Source organism: Enhydra lutris, unplaced genomic scaffold (genome assembly GCF_002288905.1).
Source record: "Enhydra lutris kenyoni isolate GAN:26980312 unplaced genomic scaffold, ASM228890v2 scaffoldscaffold84, whole genome shotgun sequence".
NCBI classification, from domain to species: domain Eukaryota; kingdom Metazoa; phylum Chordata; class Mammalia; order Carnivora; family Mustelidae; genus Enhydra; species Enhydra lutris.
In genome coordinates, this window is record NW_019154168.1 from 4,829,177 (window position 1) to 4,853,278 (window position 24,102).

The 24,102-nt window shown below is 39.1% G+C and overlaps 1 protein-coding gene across 2 annotated transcripts in view; it reads right to left on the reverse strand.

Annotated features, from left to right (window-relative positions):
- The window catches only part of LOC111161325 (ATP binding cassette subfamily C member 9), a 160,189-nt gene that overhangs the window by 101,144 nt on the left and 34,943 nt on the right, over positions 1-24,102 (reverse strand). For both annotated transcript variants that reach the window (XM_022524915.1, XM_022524916.1), the window contains exons 10-13: positions 19,132-19,294; positions 14,136-14,176; positions 13,123-13,265; positions 3,912-4,020 (exon numbers count right to left, since the gene is read on the reverse strand). In XM_022524915.1, coding sequence (XP_022380623.1) covers positions 3,912-4,020; positions 13,123-13,265; positions 14,136-14,176; positions 19,132-19,294 — 456 coding nt within the window. The remainder of the gene's footprint in view (positions 1-3,911; positions 4,021-13,122; positions 13,266-14,135; positions 14,177-19,131; positions 19,295-24,102) is intronic.

Genomic DNA, 24,102 nt, shown 5'->3' on the forward strand with positions numbered 1-24,102 from the left:
AATGATAGCCTAGCTGGATATAGTATTCTTGGCTGCATGTTTTTCTCGTTTAATACTCTGAATATATCATGCCAGCTCTTTCTAGCCTGCCAGGTCTCTGTGGATTAGTCTGCTGCCAATCTAATATTTTTACCATTGTACATTACCGACTTCTTTTCCCGGTCTGCTTTCAGGATCTTTTCTTTGTCACTAAGACTTGTAAATTTTACTATTAGGTGACGGGGTGTGGACCTATTCTTATTGATTTTGAGGGGGGTTCTCTGCACCTCCTGGATTTTGATGTTTGTTCCCTTTGCCATATTGGGGAAATTCTCTCCAATAATTCTCTCCAATATACCTTCTGCTCCCCTCTCTGTTTCCTCTTCTTCTGGAATCCCAATTATTCTAATGTTGTTTCGTCTTATGGTGTCACTTATCTCTCGAATTCTCCCCTCGTGGTCCAGTAGCTGTTTGTCCCTCTTTTGCTCAGCTTCTTTATTCTCTGTCATTTGGTCTTCTATATCGCTCATTCTTTCTTCTGCCTCATTTATCCTAGCAGTGAGAGCCTCCATTTTTTATTGCACCTCATTAATAGCTTTTTTGATTTCAACTTGGTTAGATTTTAGTTCTTTTATTTCTCCAGAAAGGGCTTTTATATCTCCCGAGAGGGTGTCTCTAATATCTTCCATGCCTTTTTCGAGGCCGGCTAGAACCTTGAGAATCGTCATTCTGAACTCTGGATCTGACATATTACCAATGTCTGTATTGAGTAGGTCCCTAGCCTTTGGTACTGCCTCTTGTTATTTTTTTTGTGGTGAATTTTTCGGCCTTGTCATTTTGTCCAGATAAGAGTATATGAAGGAGCAAGTAAAATACTAAAAGGGTGGCAACAACCCCAGGAAAATATGCTTTAGCCAAATCAGAAGAGATCCCAAATCGTGAGGGGGGAGAAAGGGGATAAAAAGACGTTCAGAAAGAAAAAAAAAAAGAGAGAGAAACAATTAAAAAAAGAAAACCGATAAAGAAAAAATATAAAAAGGAAAAAAAAATCTATATATTAGATAAACTATTTAAAAAACATTAAAAAAGAAAAGGGTAAAAGTTAAAAAAAAATTAGCAGAAGAAGAGAAAAAAAAATTGAAAAAGAAAAAAAAATTAAATTAACTGCAAGGCTAAAGAATCATGGGGAGAAAGCCATGAGTTCCATGCTTTGCTTTCTCCTCCTCTGGAATTCCGCTGCTCTCCTTGGTATTGAAACTGCACTCCTTGGTAGGTGAACTTGGTCCTGGCTGCGTTTCTTGTTGATCTTCTGGGGGAGGGGCCTGTTGTAGTGATTCTCAAGTGTCTTTGCCCCAGGCGGAGTTGCACCGCCCTTACCCGGCCGGTCTGAGTAATCCGCTCGGGTTTGCTTTAGGGAGCTTTTGTTCCCTGAGCGCTTTCCGTAGAGTTCCAGAGGGCGGGAATGAAGATGGCGGCCTCCCAGTCCCCGGCCTGGAGGAGCCGAGATCCCGGGGCCCCATTTCTCAGTGCGCCCTCAGAGAACAGCGCCCAATTACTCCCGTCACCCTGGCCTCTGGCCGCGCTTCGAGCTGACCGAGCCTGCAACCGGTTCAAGGTAACCCCGAGCTTAGAGCTCACTCCTCGGCTCTGTCTCTGTAGCCGGCTTCCCTGTTCTAATACCTGTAAGCTCTGTGACACTCAGACACCCCCGATCCTTCTGTGACCCTGCGGGACCTGAGGCCGCGCTGACCCCGCCTGGGCTTCACCCCGGTTAAGCCTCTGGAGCGATGTCCCTCAGTAGAACAGACTTTTAAAAGTCCTGATTTTGTGCTCCGTTGCTCCGCCGCTTGCCGGGAGCCGGCCCCTCCCCCCGCGGTCTATCTTCCCGTGGCTTTGGATTCACTTCTCCGCCAGTCCTACCTTTCAGAAAGTGGTTGATTTTCTGTTTCTAGAGTTGTTGTTCTTCTTCTCTTTGATCTCCCGTTGGATTTGTAGGTGTTTGCAATCTTTAGATAAGCTATTTAGCTGATCTCCCGCTACCTGAAGTAGTCTCAGCCTGCTACTTCTCCGCCATCTTGACTCTTAAAGACTTTCTTTAGACTTCTTCAGACACACCTTTCAAGAAAGTGATGTGATCCAGTCTCACTGATTTAACTATCTAATGGCTAATCCCTCTTAAATTTACCCCATCTCCAAAGCTGACTTCTCTTCTTAGAAGTCAATGAATATCTCAACATTATCATGTGCAAATATATCTTTTGATTCTACCTCAAGACCAGTCCACTAACATCTTAGCCTCCCTATCCAGTCTATCAGCAAGTCTTTACCCACTCAACATTTTAAAAAAGTACACTGAATCTGCTCACTTTCTCATGATGTCCACTGTAACTGCCACACAACTAATTCTAACATCATCATTTCTTGCCCATGTTATTATAATAATCTTTTTACTGATCTACCTGTTCTACCCTTGTTCCCACTGATTACTGTCAACCCAGTAGCTCAGTCATTAAGCACCCAACTGTTGATCTCAGCTCAGGTCTTGATCTCAGGGTCCCAAGTTCAAGATTCACGTATAGATAGGTAGGTAGGTAGGTAGGTAAGCAAAATTCTATTAGTTCCCACTTTAAAACCCTCTTATGGTTTCCAACTGCATGTCAATACAATCCAGACCCTCAATCCTTGTTCTTACCTTGTCTTATCTCTCTGTTCTTCACCAGGCTTCAACCAACGTGTTTCTCTGTTCCTTGAGAACAACAAATTCATTCCCGCCTCAGGGTCTTTGCATTGTTCCCCCAGTCTTTGCTGAACAGGTATGTATGTACTCTTTATTCAGGTCTCAGCCCAAATGCCAGCTCTTCAGAGGTGGCCTTTCTGGGAAATGGTCACTAGCTTCCCGTATCCCATTCATTCTCTCGTACCCTATTTTATTTTCTTCCCAAAGTGAAATTATCTCACTTTTTAAACTTATCATCTGACTCCTGCCTTAAGAAAGCTAACTGTGGGGGTGCCTGGGTGGCTCAGTGGGTTAGGCCGCTGCCTTCAGCTCAGGTCATGATCTCGGGGTCCTGGGATCGAGTCCCGCATCGGGCTCTCTGCTCAGCAGGGAGCCTGCTTTGCTTCCCTTCCTCTCTCTCTGCCTGCCTCTCTGCCTACTTGTGATCTCTCTCTGTCAAATAAATAAATAAAATCTTTAAAAAAAAAAAAAAAGCTAACTGTGACAAAGAGGAGTCTGTGTGCCTTGTTCTCAGCTATATCCCTAAAGTACAGGGTAGGCAATAAATCTAGAAACACAGGCAAATATATGGTACATGTCATCTTACATGTAATACACGACAAAATAATATTGAACATGTTTCCAGGCTGTATGTAGCTATTGATAAATATTTGTGTAATGGATGAATAAACTGGTTCTGGACTTAACCAGACTCAGGTTTTAGTTCTGGCTCTGCTGCTAAGTTTATGACTTTATTCAAGCCACATAATACACAAACTCAATATATTCAGTTTGAAGATAAAAATAAGGTAATACAATTTATATTGAATCAAAAGATACAATGGATCAAAAGCACTTTTTTAAACTAAAAAGTATAATACAGCTAAAAGGTATTAAAAGAATATGGTGTGGGAGTTGGTAAGCTTACTTAATGTTATTATTATATAAAGTTTTGGGCAGAAAATTTTTCAATTTTTTTCAGTTGAACATGTGCTGTCCCTCTTGGGATATTTCTTTGATGATATCTAATGACAAGCCTTATACATCTGTTTATGCATTTTAGACTACTGAACTTTGTTATAGAAGCAGGTGGCAATTTTTCTTTATATAGGTTAAAAGTGGAGCTTACAATTTCTTCTAGTCACACTGATTTGAAATCCTCTAGTCTTGGGCCAGTTACCTATTCACAGCTTCAAGAATAAGAAAAAGCACTTACCACTCCAGTGTGCTTCTTACAGGACTCAAAAGGAAGAGAACCTTCACCAGTTCGCCAGCTATCCTCACCAATCTCGTCACTCAAGAGAAACTCATTCAGCTTTTGAACACTGCAAAAACCAACCAAACAAAAAAGGGGTTAAAAATAAAACCACTACCAACAAAATTCTACGAAAATAGACAAGCATTTCCCTCACTATCACATTGAGCAAGCCACCTCTGAGAGTCATTTTTCAAGATCAACTGGGAATTCAACTGGGAGGAACAAGCATCCTAACTAAATTGCCCAAGAATGATAGGCTCCCAAGACCTGGGACTTTCAGTGCTGAAACTAGAAATGTCTCAGGAAAACCAGTAACAATTTGTCACTCCTTGAATGCAGCCAAACTCTTTGCACCTTTTTTTTTTTTTTCCAATTATGTGTCTTGTCAAAGACAGTGGAGTTGAGGAGGAACTTAAAACAGAGTGGTTAAAAATAATAATGGAGGTACCTGGGTATCTCAGTGGGTTAAAACCTCTGCCTTCAGCTCGGGTCATGATCCCAGGTCGTGGGATCGAGCCCCACACAGGATCTCTGCTCAGCAGGGAGCCTGCTTCCCCCTCTCTCTCTGCCTGCCTCTCTGCCTGCTTGTGATCTCTGTCTGTCAAATAAATAAATATAATAATGCCAATGAGGGAAATACACACTATTCTAATTTTACAAATGAGGGGAAATAAGTAATAGAGAAGCTAAATAGCTTGCTTAAAAACGTTTAGCATATTAACACATAGCTCTGGGGTCCATAACCATTCTGCTACCTTGCTTGAGCACTATACACTACATATATTTTTGGAACCTGGCAGGAAGACGGGCCTCTACAGAGTTGCTGTTCGGTGTTGGCAAAGGACCAATAACATCAGCATCACCTGGAGTTTACCAGAGATTCTCAGGCTCCACCTAACACCTACTAACCCAAAATACTCATTTTCACAAGATCCAGAAATGCTTCCTAAGCACATTACCATTTGAGAAGCCTGGATCTAGAAGAGCGGTTTGCAAACGTCCTTTCTTATGGTCTCCTCGGGCAGGGCATAAGACTCCTTGGCCCACCTACCCCTCGCATTCTAACTTTTTCAAACCAGTTATAGAATCAGGAGCAAAAGAAAAGAACCAGAGAAACAACAATATGATTTGAAAACATCCTCCTATAAATAAAAGAATACACTAAAGAAAGTTCTGTGAAGTTGCAAAAGAAATGCTCCTTTTAGCATGTTAGGATGCCAAAGGTAAGCAAACTGCTTGCCCATGCCGCATCAACCACAGGCGAGATACCACCTGTGGTAGGAAACTGGAAAGTAAAGATGTGGAACAAAAAAGTACTATATATTTTTTCATTTGAACTTGTCGTCAAGTTAAGGGCCTCCAAATAGGTCTGCAAAGCTTGTTTTGTGTGTGCATGTATGTGTGTGTGTGTGTGTGTGTGTGTGTGTGCGGCCTCAAATGCCATAGAAACTGCTTCTTGTCACTGGGAACATAAAGGTGAGTAAATTCCACTGTAGCAACTCTAATTAACTTCCAAACTTCACTTACAGAGAACTAAAAAAGATAATGGTTTAAGAAGAAATTTGGTTGAATAATACTCCATCTGTATATACTACATTTTATTTACTTTTTCATCCATTGATGGACATTTGGGTTGTTTTCCCTCTTTGGTTATGGTGAATAATGCTACTATGAACCTGGGTGTACAAACATCTATTCAAGTTCCTGCCACATTGAGTTTTGGGGGGTATATATCCAGAAGTGGAACTGCTACACCGTATGCTAATTCTAAGTCTAATTTTTTGAGGAATCACCATACTGCTTTCAATAGCACTTGCACCAGGGTTCTGGAATTCTTGATTCAATAAGATAGAGTTATGATAACATGAATGAACCTTGAAGACATTATGCTAAGTAAAATAAGCCAGGCACAACCCCCACCCCCAAACAGCGTATGAGTCCACTACCTCTATGAGGTACTAGAAGAGTCAAATTCATAGAGACTGAAAGTCAATGAGTTTCCAGGGGCTGGGAGGAGGGGCAATTGTTATTGTTTGATGAATATAGCTTCCAATTTGCGAAGATGAAGTAGATACAGAATGGGTTGTGGTGATGGTTGCACAGCAATGTAGATGTACTCTGTGACTGAACTATACACGTAAATGGTTTAAATGGCAAATTTTATGTTATGTATATCTTACTGCTATTTAAAAAGAATTTCAGAGGAAAGGAAGGAAGGAAGGAAGGCAGGGAGGAAGGAAAGACGGATCAGAAGAAGGAAAAGAAAGAAAGTCTTCTGTTTGTGTACTTTCTTTGCGTCTTTGTCAGCAGATACTGACCATAGAGACTGAAAGCCAGCATTAGAAATGCCTTATGAAATAATGGCCATTTATTTATCTTAAAAGACAGGTATTTGTTCATTACTTTTTAAGTTGAGGTATAACTGACATGTAGTAGTTCCAGGTATACAACATAATGATCCAGTATTTGGATACATTGCAATCTCGTCAGCACAACAAGTCTAGTTAACATTATCACCATACATAGTTATAATTGTTTTTCCTGGGAGAGAAATGTCTAAGATCTACCTCAAAAGTAGTAGTGAAAGATCTTCTTTACCTTTATAGATTTTAGTTGTCATTCTGTTCTTATATTTTGAAGATGAATTTTAAGGAGCACAGCTTTGCCATTCCAAGGAATACCTTTTGAACAGTCTCATACTATGTCTTTGCACACAAAGGGAAGTCCAGGGGACAGGGTCATTTGCCTTGTGACTCTATGTCTAGCTGCTCCTGGCATATATTACTCAATGAATGTTTGCTGAATAAATCCAAGAAGTAATAAACCAGTGACTCAGCCATTTAAGTAAAGTCAGTTGATTCAACTCTCCATTTCACTTTTCTAGTACACACACAAATCTTACTAAAGTTTTTATGGAATTAATGAGCCCCATTCTTGCTAAACGTTAAGAAGCAATGGTCTCTGAGCATAACTGGGGCACAAAGAACTTTCTTTCCTCTATATAACTCTCCACTTTGGAATTCCAATTACAAGGAATATCGGAGGACCCCAAGAGGAATTCTCTGAACCTCCTGTCCTTTCCCTTCCCCTGACCTCATCATTCTAGGCTCTCTGGTTGAGGGTCCCCAGCACCGGTATTTTGTCATTTTTTATTACTATCTCCCTCGTTACACTATGAACTCCTTAAGAGCAAAGATTTTCATCTTCAGGATCCAGCCCAATGCCAAAAATACAACGTAGTAATGTCTCAAGAAATGTCTGGTGAATGAATAAATGGGTAATACAAAAAACATTTCCTATTCATCTGAGGTCCTTTCAGAAATCACTGAGGCAAAGCAATTATGGAAAATGCATGAATGTTGACCAAGGCTGAAGTAATTCCCACCATGCTGCCTGGGTTATATATGGAAAATCCAAATCTGTTTATGTAGCATTCCTCTCCTTAAAATAGCAAATGGCACCCCTCTGCCTTCCGCATCCTTAGCATCATTTCCGGGCTGCTCAGGATTTTACCCCCCACCCCCAGCTTCATCCCCTGCCACGTTCCACACCAGAACCCATCACCAATCACACTCAACTATGTCTAGTCCTCTAAATGCACCAGGATCTCTCACCTACTTACTTACCCTTTTCCTCCAAATACATTGCTCCCAGCTTGAAAATGTTTTACCTTTTTCTCCAACTGACCGAGTCCTACCTATTCTTTAAGATCTTACGAAGAAGCCACAGTAACTCTTTTAAATTTTCACTTGACTGTCTACTTTCTCACTCGATAAACTTCAGTGACACTCAAATAATGGGCCATGGTATTCTACATAGAGCTCTGTAAATAGCATAATACACCATATCGTATTTAGTTTCCCCTCCTGGTCTCTCCATCTAGACTGTAGGTTCCCTGTAGATTTCACTCTACCTTTCATCTTTGCAATTCCTAATACCTTGTAATGTACCCGAAGTATTAACAAGTGCATGTAGACCCACAGAAGATGTCTCTCTGAAGCACAGATGGAGATTAATAAAATGGGAGTAAATTAGCAAAATTGAAATCGATAAAGTATCTGAAATATTTAGGCAACTAGCTGGGCACTGTTCATATACTGTCTCATTTAATTGTTTCAATTGCCATAAGCAGGTGCTATTGCAGTACTCACTTAATAAGTAAGGCACTGAGCTACAGAAACACAAAATGACATGCTGGAGGTTGGACAATGAGTACTCTAGGGCTGTACTAGGATTTGACAGCAGAGGCATTTGATACCAACCAATTTTCTGATGTGCCTCCACCATCTTTCTAGGTCAGTGTTTTACTAATCTCCCAAGTGTTTGGATAATTCATATCAGTCTTTAAGGTTTTAGCTACACATGTTATTTTTTCACTTTTCAAGTTTCACTTTGGGTGTTTAGCTAAAGCTTGAGTACCTTGGACGGGTGCTATTATATTAATCGGGAATAAGTGACTTTGTTGCTGACAATTATGTGCTTTTCTTGTAAGAACTATAACATTTTTTTGTAAACAGGGACCAGGTGGAAGTATGCATACTCTGTAATATCAGTAACAATTTATTTGATCAAAGGTAATTCTCCTGGACCAGCCAAGCATACAGTCCTTTGGGAGGTATGAAAGAATGGATACGAAGTTATTTTTTAACAAAGCAAGGGATTGGTTTTTACACATTTTACTCCTGGCAGATAACATCTTTGGACATAGATAATGCATTATACATAAAATACCAGAAACCTTCACTGAAATTATTTATAAAAGATACAACATATCAACTTACATTCTCCTCCAGAAAAGCAAAAACACATATTGTTTTCTTAGAAATAAAGCAAAATGGAAAAGTGAGGCAAGCATCCTGGAAAATCACTCTAACTCAGTATTTTAATATTTTAGATAATAGTGATTTTTCCTACTTCTCCCCATTTCGTGACTCTGTTTTGCAAATGCAGACTAGATTAACATATCATAAAACGTCCAGAAAACTCAAACAGTGTGGGGTGTAGGGTTGTAAGGAGAAAACCTGAATCATATCTGCCTCTTTCTTCCATTTTTTATTATGTATACATGGGGTCCCACCCATTGAGCACCACAAAGACCATTTTGGCTAACAAACTAAACATTTTTAAAAGAAAGTATAGAATTTTCACATAGGAAAGAATTTTACTGGCATGGAATTTTCCTCCATTAGAGAGGTTTGTAAGTCTCTAACAGGCATGTGTAATGCAAGTTTGGGATTTTGCTGCATCCCCTTCTAACCCACCAAATCTCTGATGCATTTAAGAGTGAAGCAAAGAACTTATGACTTCCACGGTCCTGAAGAAGAGGTTTCAAAATCAGCTCACCAAAGTCTCCGATTATAAACAGGCTGTTCAGCTTGTTGTGGGCCAACTGGCATCAAAGACTGGTCACGGGTTCCCAGGCACAGAAGAAAATGCCAAACCCAGTCAATACTGGGAAAAAGCTCATTTGGGTTCCCAGAACCAGCACACAGTAGGGAAAAGGCCTGGCTCCTCTGCTGACTGGTCATCTCTGTAGGACCCACAAATCAACCACTGAGACTCATTTTAGAGAAGCCAGTTTTTATAAGCTGATTCTATTCAGCCTATGGTTTGGGAAATCTGGAGCTGAGCCCTGAAAACAGACTGGTCTTTATCAAACTGGCAAATGCCTTTCCCTGGGACATAAAGAAAAAAGAGTGCTGTGCAGAAATATACAGTGAACATTATCCACTCTCAACTTCACCAGCATTTACTGCAGCAGGATTGTATACTATCGAGGTGGAAGAGCACTTCTGGGTTTTTTTGGTGTGTTTTTTTTTTTTTCTTCCAAATAAACTCTTTAAGCCCTTTTGATGTTTGGTAACCCCCTGACTTCAGAGAAGTTAGGTAGAACTTATTAACTGTTTCTTATCCCCACTTGAGATACAAAGTCAAATTCCAATTAAAAATGAAACCATGAAAGGGACAGCTATTAAATGGAGAAAATGAAACTAAGGACCAAAATAGCAGACTTTGGCCATTCATCAATTTTATTGTTTGAAGTAGCTTCCCTTCCAGAGCACTGCCTAATTTGGAAGTGGCGCTACGAAAATCAGTCCATGTTCCATACAACTCTTTTAAGAGGCAGAACAGTAAGAAAAGCAAAGGAGCCAGACGAGGCCAGAGGGTCTAATCCTTAAACTCCAACAGCTCCAGAATTGGTTACCCACGGCCTAACCTACAGAACAGGACTAAAACCATTCTGTGATATTATTACAACCAAACAGAATTTCAGTTTATAATAAGATAATGGACATGCATCTTCCGGTTTTTGGGATTGAGCCAGTGTTAAACCAATATAAAAAACTGTCCCAAACTGAAGACTCAGGTATTTTAAATGTCAAATACTAGTGTTCTTCATAATACATAGCCATTGGGAAAATAAACTCATTCTAAAAGACCTTACAAGAAAAAAAATTAATTAAAAAAAATAAAAGCCCTTATAAGAAAATGTTCAACATTGTTATCGGTGGCAACACAAGCTCCATGTATTTAAGGCCTCCATTTTCCAATTTTCCTTAGTATTGTAACATCTTGACATTTCTTTCAAAGGCCAGGCATTATGACTGTTTATGAAACATGCTGAGGTTTTATGTTTATCAGATCTTATACCATAAGCGAAATACTACTTAAAGACTTCCCTGTTCATAATAAAGTATCAGACACAGTAGACTGTGACACAAACAGCATTATATAATATAGCATAATAAAGTTTGGTAGCATACTTATTTATATAACACAAGAAAAATGGTGGGAAATGGTCATTATCATATCACATCCTATTTTTATTGTTGTGCATTGTAGGAAACTGTAGGTCTGAGACAAAGTATACACTGGTTAAAAAACTAGAGAAGCATATTTAAAATAAGCAAAATGTGGAGGGGTTTTGCAAAGTATTTCCATTGGCAGAAACCATGAGTCTTACTTAAATTTTTTCCTGGTTTAATTAAAATTAAAACAGTAAATATATGTTGATAGGAACACTGTCCATCACTATAACTGCAAAGATAAACTGATACAGTTGTACTGGAAAATATTATGGCCATTTTCATTAAGAAAATCTTAAAAATTGGGGAGCCTGGGTGGCTCAGTCAGTTAAGTGTCCAACTCTTGGTTTCAGTTCAGGTTGTGATCAGGCCGTCATGGGATGGAGCCCCACACAGGGCTGTGCGTTCAGTGAAGAATCTGCTTCCGATTCTCTCTCCCTCTCTCTCCTACTCACTTTCTCTCTCTATCCCAAATAAATAAAACCTTTAAAAAAATTTCAAATATGTGTTTAATGTTTGACCTACCACTCTTTAAAAGCAACATAGCAATAAGAACCTTAATGAACCCTGGGTTCATTAAGAACCTTAAAAATGGGGGCGCCTGGGTGGCTCAGTCCGTTACAGTCGGTTAAGTGTCTGCCTTTGGCTCAGGTCATGATCCCAGGGCCCTGTGACTGAGCCCCACATTGGGCTCCCTGCTCAGTGGAAAGCCTGCTTCTTCCTTTCCCTCTGTCTGCCACTCTGCCTGCTTGTGCTCTCTATCTCTCTGTCAAATAAACAAATAAAATCTTAAAAAAAAAAAAAAAAGAACCTTAAAAATTCATACCATTCATACAATTGAGCACACACACACACACACACACACACACCAAAAAACAAACAAACAAGCAAACAAAAAAACCCCCCACAAATAATCTAATTAATAAATGGGCAGAAGACATGAATAGACATTTCACCAAAGAAAAGCTACAGATGGCCAAACAGATACATGAAAAGATGCTCAACATCATTCATCATCAAGGAAATGCAAATTAAAACTACAATGCAGTACCACCTCACACCTGTCAGAATGGCTAAAATCAAAAACACAAGAAACAAGTATTGGCAAGGATTTGGAGGAAAAGGAAGCCTCATGCACTGTTGGTGGGACTGCAAACTGGTGCAGCCAGTGTGGAAGACAGTATGGAGTTTCCTCAAAAAATTAAAAATAGAACTACCCTACAATCCAGTAATTCCACTACTGGGTATTTACCCAAAGAATGCAAAAACACTAATTCGAAAGGATATATGTGCTCCTATGTTTATTGCAGCGTTATTTACAACAGCCGAATGATGGAAACCACCCCAGTATCCATCAACAGATGAATTAATACAGAATATAAGGAGATATATATATATATATATATATATATATATATATATATGTGTGTGTGTGTGTGTGTGTGTGTGTGTGTGCTTATACACACACACACACACACGAATATTACTCAGCCATAGAAAAGAATGAAATCTCGCCATCTGCAACAACATGGTTACAACTAGAAAGTACAATGCTAAGTGAAATAAATCCATCAGAAATAGATAAATACCATATAACTTCACTCATATGTGGAATTTAAGAAATAAAACAAATAAACAAAGGGGGAAAAAAGAGACAAACCAAGAAACACTCTTACTTCTAGAGAACAAACTTGATAGTTACCTGAAGGGAGGTGGGTGGGGAGATGGGTGAGATAGGTGAAGGGGGTTAAGAGTACCCTTATCTTAATGAGCACAGAGTAATGTATGGAATTGTTGAATCACTGTACTGTACACCTGAAACTAATGTAACACTGAGTGTTAAATATACTGGAGTTAAAACCTAAAAATTAATAAATTTTTTAAAATGTGGATACTGTTAGAACTAGTATCCCTACTTCCAAAAATCTGTCTTAAGAAAATAATCAGAGAAAAGTTTAAATATATAAAAAGATGTTTATCTCAATGTTATTTATGTTAGGCAGAAAATAGAAACACTCTAAGTGCCCAATAAGGAGGTAATCATTAAATTAGAGTACAGTACTTTCAAACAATGGACTATTGCATACCCAATAAACATCCTGATCTTAAAGAGGGGGAAAATGTAAAAACAATATGTGAAATAAGGAGCCAAAAGCTACAGAAACTCAAAATTTTTATTTCAGAATAATAATTATTTTCATTTAAAAATAATTGTAAAAGACTGAAAAGAAGCCTATTCAAATTTTAACAATTGTTATCTCTGGACTGATTTGAATTTTTTTTAATACCTTCTCAAACTGACTACCACAAGCATAAATAATTTCTATAATCAAGCAAAGAATTCCAGACATTCCAGGGCATACCTTATGATGGCTTTGACTGCAAATCTGACCACTGTGGAGAGCAGGAACAAAGGGGTGACCAGGATATGAAAGAGAGACAGGGAAGCAAAGGCCTCTGCAGGTTTTAGATTGTTCCCACTAGCATACGCATGGGTCACGAATGTCTGCGCAAAGAGAGAAGTTCCTTAGAGCAAGCTGGAGAAAGTTTCACAAACGCTTACATTCAATTTTACAAACCTAACCTATTTTGCTACGCCAATATGTCCATCTTAACTCTGAAAACAATTACTTCACCGAAATTACTCCCTAACAAAAAGATTTGTTATTGATAGTCCTTAATGGCTTACATATCATCCTAGCAGTGAACTTGTGAGAAGGGCAGAGCAGAATCTGTTTACAGATTCGGAAATGGTCTTCTGTCAAATTACTTAGTAGGGGGATAACAGTGAGGTGAACCTAGAGTTCTTAACAACCAATCAGGTTCTATCCAACCAATACTAAATTTTCTAAGAGAAAAAGAAGATGTTCCATTGTTTTAGGGTCCCCATTATGGATCTTTACTAAATGTGCCAACAATCGTGTTCCATGCACACTTACTAAATGTAATTCCAGTTTATCATTTTAGTTTGAAATGTAATGTACTTTTCTGGTTGTTGAACTAGCACTCTCTTGATGGAAGAATGTCTGGGAACCAGATCATGAAGATTACAACAGTTAGTTCCCAACTACTATTCATTTTGCTCCCCAGGGCACACTTGGCAATGTCTGGGGAACGCTAACAGCATCCAATAGCCAGAGATGCTGCTACACGTCCTCATGCAGAGGAGAGGACCTACCAACACAGAATTATCTGGGCCAAAAAGGCTTATAGGGTCACCGTGGAGAAACCCTGGATTAGAATTATTACAATGGGACTACAAGAGAAGACTAGCAGAGGTGAAATAACATATATTACCACCTGCACATTCTTGCTCATAAATCATTTCTAAACACTGACTTAGTTCCATTTCTAAAAGCAAGAGAAAGTTTCTTACGGCAAGAACAGCTGCTATGGGAATTGCTGCGTTCATGAAGACTGTGGAAAGAAATAAAATATGTTAGGTTCATTGAACTGTGAAATGTTTTCAGTAACTTTAATTAATCATCTATTATTACTTTAACTTTCCTTAAAGACAGAGAGGACCAAGTGCATTAAATAACATTTTGTACAGTGTCCAAAAACAGTGCCCTGTTGGTATTTCCTTGTTTAAAGTGGTAGGAGTTCCCCACATTAGTCTAAATCAAAAAATACTTCTCTTTTTTTAACAGAGTTTTTAAAAAAATATTTTATTTATTTACTTGAGAGAAAGAGAGCATGAGCATGAGGGGGGTGAGGGGCAGAGGGAGAAGCAGACTCCCCACTGAGAAGGGAGCCTAATTTGGGGCTCAATTCAGGCCTGAGCTGAAGGAAGACACTTAACTGACTGAGCCACCCGGGCACTCCAGAAAATACTCTATCTTACGGAAAAATTATTTTTTATGAACTGTTCCAAACTGCAAAATTTAGATGAAATACTCCTTTAATGATACAAATAATTAGAATCCATTCAAATGTGCCTTCCTGAGAGTATTTTCAGCCTATATTTCACTTGGTCCACTAAGCTAACTTAAATATATGAAAACTGAGTTATTATGGTGCATAAAAACAATAATTTGACTTCCAGAAGTGACATTTATTTCCAGATATAGACCTTTTGTTTAACAAAACACCTCCATCTCCTGAGCCCTCTGCTTGTCTGAATGTCTCTTTAGGAACATACTGTACTCATATTTGATGAGATGATATGTATAATTGAAACAAGGAAAACTCATCTTTTAGGCTAAAATACTAACATTTAGAGGTTATAGGAAAATTAAAAAGCCATGTTGATGACTTGTAGTCATATTTTTCATAAACCACAGAGTTCTAGGAACTGAGGACTAAAAGAGTACATGAATTGGTGACATAGTGAAAGCTAGAACCTAGTTTTCCTTGACATGCAGGAGAGAGTTCATCCAAAAACCAACATCAGTCCTCATAACCCACTCTCGTGAATTACCCTCACCACTATACACAAAACCAGATTGTGCTTTTGTGGGTCCACACGTGGCTTGATTATCAAATTCAAATTCTTGTACAAGACTGGGAATCCAAACACCGCCCTGAGATGAGGAGTTATGTTTCTACCTCCATCTTCTTTCTGTGGCTATTGTCATCCTGTTCTTTAAGTGCATTTTTTTCTTTTCCCCTCATCATTATTTATCATTCATTTTATAGTCCACGTCTTTGAATAGGTAATTTCCCCTTGATGAGGAAGAACAGGAACAACTGCTATTTGTTTGAAAACCATTTCTACAGCAATCTGCACCAGGTAAATGTAGCAGGTACTGTTCCTACACCATTACAAAGATGAGGACAAGAATCTTCAGGTCACACAGCTGGGATACAAACCAATGCAGTCAGGTGCCAAGTGGTCTGAGCGCTTGGCACCACCTTGCTCTGAACTAACATATCACAAGCACTGAGGTATGATAAGAGAGCTTTACATACATTCTCATATTTTTTTCATTTTTTTAAAGATATTATTTATTTATTTGAGAGAGAGGAGAGAGAGAGACAGAGAAAAAAAGTATGAGAGGGGAGTGGGTCAGAGGGAGAAGCAGACTCCCCACTGAGCAGAGAGCCCGATGTGGGACTCGATCCTGGGACTCCAGGATCATGACCTGAGCTGAAGGCAGTTGCTTAACCAACTGAGCCACCCAGGCAACCACATTCTCATATTTAATGACCATAACTACCCTACACAATAATGAGCAAGCAGCTTGCAAGATTCCAAACTAGGATGTCATAGAGCTTGGATTTAAACCTAGACCTTTCTGGTCTCAAAGCTCTTTGCTCTTGGGGTACTTGGGTGGCTCAGTCATTGTGTCTGCCCTGAGCTTAGGTCATGATCCTAGGTCCTGGGATCAAGCCCCACATCAGGCTGTTTGCTCAGTGGGGAGTCTGCTTCTCTCTCCCTCTGCCCCTCCCCCTGCTCGTGCTCTCTCTCCCTCTCTCTCTCTCTCCATCAAATAAATAAATAAATAAATATGTTTTTTTAAAAAAAGCTGTATGTTCTTTTCACTTCTCCATATAAGATTTTATAAAAGCAAAGACAAAAAAATATAGTACTGTTTTTTTGCCTTTTACCAATGGATTAAATCTATAAATAGTACACAACCATTTGGCAATGGAAACTAGGAAATTAATAGAATTTCTCTTCCCCCCAGATATTATCTCAAATGGCAAGAATACTGATTCATAAAAGCAGAGATGAATCTTCAGTTCTACTAGTAAGTGTCCTGTTTAACTTTGCTTTTCAATATTTCCAGATACCACTGATTGAGCACTTTTATGTTTCAGGTACTTTTCTAGACACTTGACACACATAATCTTATTTAATTTCTGAAGATGCTCTTAATATTTCCCAGCTTCCTGATGAGAAAACTGAGACTGCCCCCAATACTAACCAAGGCTGTAGATCTGACAAGTTGTTGAGGCAGGATATCATTTTAGGTCAGCTTGCCCTCTAAGACACAATAATAAGCACTCTGTTATACAACTGACTTTTTCCTTTCATTATTTTTTATTTTCTTGTGGTGCTCTACAAATCCTATTTACAAAATGTGTGCGTGTGTGTGTGTGTGTGTGTCTGTCTGTCTGTCTTTTAAGTGGGCTCCATGTTTGGGCATGGAGCCCAATGCAGTGCTTGAACTCATGACCCTGAGATCAAGACCTGAGCTGAGATCAAGAGTCAGGTGCTTAACCAACTGAGCAACCCAGGTGCCCTATTTATAAAATTCACTGCCTCATTTGATTCTCACAATATATCTGTGATAATGATTTATTATTATTACACCAATTTTTAGATGAGGAAAGTGATGGTTGGAGGTTAGTGAGCACTAGACCATTTACCAGGTGCTTTATATGAGATAATGACTATGAAGCATTTGATGTCATGCCTGGAATAGAATCAACAACCCAAATCAACATTTGTATCATTCATTATTTTAATCTTTACTACAGTCCTACATGACAGACATCACCTCATGTTACAGATGAAGAAATTGGTGCTTGGAGGAAATAAGTAATTTGGTCAAGGCCACACTGCCAAAAAGTGGCAGAGCTGGGATTTATAGCCAGCTCTATGCAACCCCCACAGTTCAAGCTCTTAATCACCAAGAACACTGTACATAACCATATCATAAATCTTACAAATTGTCCAACTGGGAATTTTATACCATCAGCTCAAGAATTCCCGCTGCCTATCATAAACATCTGACTCTGTATTTTTATTTTCATTATTTCTTGTTTTTCTCCCCTGTTATCCTCTGCCCACCCTTCTTTTGTATCTGACTTTCAAAAACCCATCCAAATTTCATGTCTGGAGACAGACAAACTGGATTAACAACCCACTCGTGCCATTTAGTAGGTGGATGATTTAAATGAAATTCAAGTTACTTAAGCTCTCTCCACCTCAATCTTTTAATATCGAAAATGGAATTAATAGTAGAATCTAAATCATTGGGATGTTGGGAGGATTAAATGGGATTATATCTGTAAAGCCACTTAGGGCAATAATTGGCTGCATATCTCAACTTTTTTTATTGTTACTATTTCTGACTTCATCCATCCTTTTCATGAGTATTTCAGTCCACTGCAGAGAGAAATATACATTCCCCTGCCAGGGTCACCAGATTAGAGTACTGTTATATAAACAAGTGGATATCAATCATTCCATCTTCTAGCATTTTGGTGTCATATTAGCAGTGGTGCAGAGCTGGAAGAGAAATCTTCACATTTCATTTCTAATTCATCAGGCATTAGGGCTAGAATAAATGAGCTATACAAACCAAATATTTTCTCTAAATCTATTTCACACAAGAAGTATTTATAATTTCTAAGAATTAAAGTAGTTTAGAATTCAAGAGGAAACAATATATTAACTTCCAGCCTTTTAATTTGTTCAAAGTCTTGAGAACAATAGAGATAAATAAAACTGACATACAAACCAGATCAAATGTTAGTGGGAGTAGTTTGGATAAGTTTGTAAGAATTGTACTAACATAAGCTTAATTTTTCTTGAGAGTACTCAGTGTCACTCTGGGGGAAAAACAATAATTTTGTTAATAGCTGCTTTATAAAAATTAGAGTTGAAGATAAGAGTGCTCCATATTTAAAAGTTCTTGAAAATGTATTGGAAAAGAGGATTTTATGTGAATATAAGTTGACTTCTTTCACTCAGAAGTGTTGACATTTCTTCTTCTTAATTTTCAAAAATAGCATTTTAAGTATAATCTTCAAGGAAATATAATATCATAAGCTCCCAGATAGACAGGTAAGACAACTGCAGATAATTTTTGAGGATCTTTGGGGATAAGAAGGTCAATAGCCTGGGTGGCTCAGTGGGTTAAAGCCTCTGCCTTGGGCTCAGGTCGTGATCCCAGGGTCCTGGGATCGAGCCCCACATCAGACTCTCTGCTCAGCGGGGAGCCTGCTTCCTCCTCTCTCTCTGCCTGCCTCTCTGCCTACTTGTGATCTCTGTCAAAGAAATAAATAAAATCTTAAAAAAAAAAAAAAAGAAGGTCAATAGCAATACAGTCCAATCAACTTAAGTAAACGAAACTGTTACTGAAAACCCACTATTCATCCCAATGGTAACTGATACGATGGTTTCAATCACAGGTACTACGCTCATCACCATCCCCATTTTACAGACGAAGAAACCAAGGATTTCAGATGCAAAGTAACATGACAAAAGCACACATCTTCAAAGAAAACAAATTTAGGTCAACCTGACTAACCCTATGCTAACCCTGTTCTTTAATCTAAATAGGCTCAGATGGCTATTGGGTAGCACATAAGTAGAGAATGAATGGACTTTCTCAGATGAGTAGCATGTTTCAGGGGTCATAACCTAAAATAAATAAGCCACATGTTTTTTGGTGGTCCTTAGAGCAAGGGCAACTTACTAGAGAGTGATGTATAAAGTGCAAAGGTTTTGAGACTGGATAGTTCTTTCATTCTTGTTTCTTCTACACTTTTGCAAAAGATGTGTTCCCAGGCATACAACTTTAGAAGTTTGATGCCTTTCAATATTTCATTTGTTTTCTTCAATCTCTCTGTAGAATAATCCTATAAAACAAAAATTAAAAAAACAATGCACACTGCATCCAAGTGAATCAAAGGGCCGGAACTCTATATGTAAGAGACAGGGATGAACCAGATCTTGATTTCTGCCTGGCTCCACCACTGATTGTGACTTTGAGATCCCCTGGGTGTGGGGGCCTGGGTGAGGGTGGGGGAAGGAAAACTCTCTATGCCTCTGCCTCCAACTCTAAAATGAAAGTTGAATGAAATGGCCTCAAATATCTTTCCACCTAAAAACTCTTATGTTTCTGTTGCTTTGGGTTAAATAAAAGCAGTTTCTTAAAGCGTCACATGATTTCCTTGAATCAGGTCTGCAGATAGTATATATAGACATTTAGGGAAATGACACAGAGACTCCTCCTAACATCTAACTCATTTTATTCTCGCCTCAGCACTATCACTCGTACTTAGAAAACAATGAATGTAAGGAAAGTTAGTTTGCTTCTTATTTGGGAATGTGAGGGTTGTGTCTGTTCACAAGGCAGGTGTTCATGTTGTGTCTTCATAATACAGTTATTGAAACCAAGGCTTTTACCTTTAACTTCAAGAGATTTCTACACACCTCTTCATAAGCTCTTGTTTAAAGCCTAAACTAGATTTACTCATTACTGAGAGTTTGGATTAACTGTATTATTTATTAACAATATATAATATAAAACTGTATTATTTATTAACAACTAATAAATTGTAAAGCCACAATTTATTCAACTGCTGCAACTTCTACCACCACCAAGTATTAAAATGATCAATAAGGTACATTATTTCCTATGAACTATCAAAAGGAGCAAGCAAGTGGCCCAAAGGCGATAGGAGGAAGCAAAAGTAGCAAATGGCTTGGTTTTTATTCATCTTCTGGTCTCTACAGGGTCTTAGATGCCTATCAGATGATTGTTGCATGAGTAAATGAATACAGTATGATGAGCTCAATGAAAGACAGATGTTTGAGGATAGTCATGTCTCCACTTTGTGCCTCTCTTCCTCACCTCTCTGTATTCATATCCTGAAGTAAAGATGGATGGTTAGCTCAGACAGAAACAATGAGAAGCCTCACTGGGAGCAGCAGAAAAACAAGTGACAGAAGCCACCTGCATGACACACAATTTGCTTGTCACAGCAGAAACCAACTTGGGAAACACTTCCATCGGTGGCAGCACCCCTACATTTTATGCCTGATTCACAGACAGCTTTGCTCATATTTAATCAAACTTTATTTTTAAACATCCTGTCAACAATTTTATTATTTGCAAATATTTCTTTAAAAGAAGCCAATTCTTAGTCCAATAAAATGATTTTATGACACACTGAAGCCAGAAAGGGTCAATCATTGGCTTTGCTTGCTTTCCAAGGTGACCATGAACATATTCAGCCAGAGCAGCGGCCACTGAAATAGTTGAGTGGGACTTCATAGATCATCTCATGGCTTGATTCGACTCGAGGGAAATTTAACTTCAGAAGCAACAAACCTGATGCTTTATTCATTCTTTGAACCATTTATCCCATGTAAACAATTAACATCCAATGGACTCAAAATACACTCAGGTATATTCTCTAGACAGGTGATCTAAAAATGATCCATGCCTCATCACCCCATGGCACTTAAAAACATCAGGAATTGTGCCTCTGGTATTTTGAGTCTGAGATGATCAAATCATACATTTCAAATCCACTTTTAAAACAAGTGGGGTTTGTTGTTGTTGTTGATTGTTTCCTATGCTATGCAGAAGCTTTTTATCAAAGAGGCAACCCACGGAATGGGAAAGGTATTTGCAAATGACATAACAGACAAAGTGCTGATATCCAAGATCTATAAAGAACTCCTCAAACTCAACACCCAAAAAACAGATAATGTAAAAAAATGGGCAGAAGACATAAACAGACACTTCTCCAAAGAAAACATCCAAATGGCTAACAGACACATGAAAAGATGTTCATCATCATTAGCAATCAGAGAAATTCAAATCAAAACCACAATGAGATACCACCTTTGGCCTTTAGAAAGGCCAAAACTGGGAGGAGTCAAGATGGAGAAGTAGCAGGCTGAGACTACTTCAGGTAGTGGGAGATAAGCTAGATAGCTTATCTAAAGATTGCAGACACCTACAGATCCAACGGGAGATTGAAGAGAAGAACAGCAACTCTAGAAACAGAAAATCAACCACTTTCTGAAAGTAGGACTGGCGGAGAAGTGAATCCAAAGCCACGGGAAGATAGACCGTGGGGGGAGGGGCCGGCTCCCAGCAAGCGGCGGAGCAACGGAGCACAAAATCGGGACTTTTAAAAGTCTGTTCCGCTGAGGAACATCGCTCCAGAGGCTTAACCGGGGTGAAGCCCAGGCGGGGTCAGCGCGGCCTCAGGTCCCGCAGGGTCACAGAAGGATCGGGGGTGTCTGAGTGTCACAGAGCTTACAGGTATTAGAACAGGGAAGCCGGCTACAGAGACAGAGCCGAGGAGTGAGCTCTAAGCTCGGGGTTACCTTGAACCGGTTGCAGGCTCGGTCAGCTCGAAGCGCGGCCAGAGGCCAGGGTGACGGGAGTAATTGGGCGCTGTTCTCTGAGGGTGCACTGAGAAGTGGGGCCCCGGGATCTCGGCTCCTCCAGGCCGGGGACCGGGGGGCCGCCATCTTCATTCCCGCCCTCTGGAACTCTACGGAAAGCGCTCAGGGAACAAAAGCTCCCGAAAGCAAACCGGAGCGGATTACTCAGACCGGCCCGGGTAAGGGCGGTGCAACTCCGCCTGGGGCAAAGACACTTGAGAATCACTACAACAGGCCCCTCCCCCAGAAGATCAACAAGAAACGCAGCCAGGACCAAGTTCACCTACCAAGGAGTGCAGTTTCAATACCAAGGAGAGCAGCGGAATTCCAGAGGAGGAGAAAGCAAAGCACGGAACTCATGGCTTTCTCCCCATGATTCTTCAGCCTTGCAATTAATTTAATTTTTTTTTCTTTTTCAATTTTTTTTTCTCTTCTTCTGCTAATTTTTTTTAACTTTTACCCTTTTCTTTTTTAACGTTTTTTAAATAGTTTATCTAATATATAGATTTTTTTTTCCTTTTTATATTTTTTCTTTATTGGTTTTCTTTTTTTAATTGTTTCTCTCTCTTTTTTTTTTTCTTTCTGAACCTCTTTTTATCCCCTTTCTCCCCCCTCACGATTTGGGATCTCTTCTGATTTGGCTAAAGCATATTTTCCTGGGGTTGTTGCCACCCTTTTAGTATTTTACTTGCTCCTTCATATACTCTTATCTGGACAAAATGACAAGGCCGAAAAATTCACCACAAAAAAAATAACAAGAGGCAGTACCAAAGGCTAGGGACCTACTCAATACAGACATTGGTAATATGTCAGATCCAGAGTTCAGAATGACGATTCTCAAGGTTCTAGCCGGCCTCGAAAAAGGCATGGAAGATATTAGAGACACCCTCTCGGGAGATATAAAAGCCCTTTCTGGAGAAATAAAAGAACTAAAATCTAACCAAGTTGAAATCAAAAAAGCTATTAATGAGGTGCAATAAAAAATGGAGGCTCTCACTGCTAGGATAAATGAGGCAGAAGAAAGAATGAGCGATATAGAAGACCAAATGACAGAGAATAAAGAAGCTGAGCAAAAGAGGGACAAACAGCTACTGGACCATGAGGGGAGAATTCGAGAGATAAGTGACACCATAAGACGAAACAACATTAGAATAATTGGGATTCCAGAAGAAGAGGAAACAGAGAGGGGAGCAGAAGGTATATTGGAGAGAATTATTGGAGAGAATTTCCCCAATATGGCAAAGGGAACAAGCATCAAAATCCAGGAGGTGCAGAGAACCCCCCTCAAAATCAATAAGAATAGGTCCACACCCCGTCACCTAATAGTAAAATTTACAAGTCTTAGCGACAAAGAGAAAATCCTGAAAGCAGCCCAGGAAAAGAAGTCTGTAACGTACAGTGGTAAAAATATTAGATTGGTAGCAGACTTATCCACAGAGACCTGGCAGGCCAGAAAGAGCTGGCATGATATATTCAGAGTACTAAACGAGAAAAACATGCAGCCAAGAATACTATATCCAGCTAGGCTATCATTGAAAATAGAAGGAGAGATTAAAAGCTGCCAGGACAAACAAAAACTGAAAGAATTTGCAAACACCAAACCAGCTCTACAGGAAATATTGAAAGGGGTCCTCTAAGCAAAGAGAGACCCTAAAAGTAGTAGATCAGAAAGAAACAGAGACAATATACAATAACAGTCACCTTACAGGCAATACAATGGCACTAAATTCATATCTCTCAATACTTACCCTGAATGTTAATGGGCTAAATGCCCCAATCAAAAGACACAGGGTATCAGAATGGATAAAAACAACAAAACCCATCTATATGTTGCCTACAAGAAACTCATTTTAGACCCGAAGACAGCTCCAGATTTAAAGTGAGGGGGTGGAAAAGAATTTACCATGCTAATGGACATCAGAAGAAAGCAGGAGTGGCAATCCTTATATCAGCTCAATTAGATTTTAAGCCAAAGACTATAATAAGAGATGAGGAAGGACACTATATCATACTCAAAGGAACTGTCCAACAAGAAGATCTAACAATTTTAAATATCTATGCCCCTAACGTGGGAGCAGGCAACTATATAAAACAATTAATAACAATATCAAAGAAACACATCGACAATAATACAATAATAGTAGGGGACTTTAACACTCCCCTCACTGAAGTGGACAGATCATCCAAGCAAAAGATCAACAAGGAAATAAAGGCCTTAAATGACACACTGGACCAGATGGACATCACAGATATATTCAGA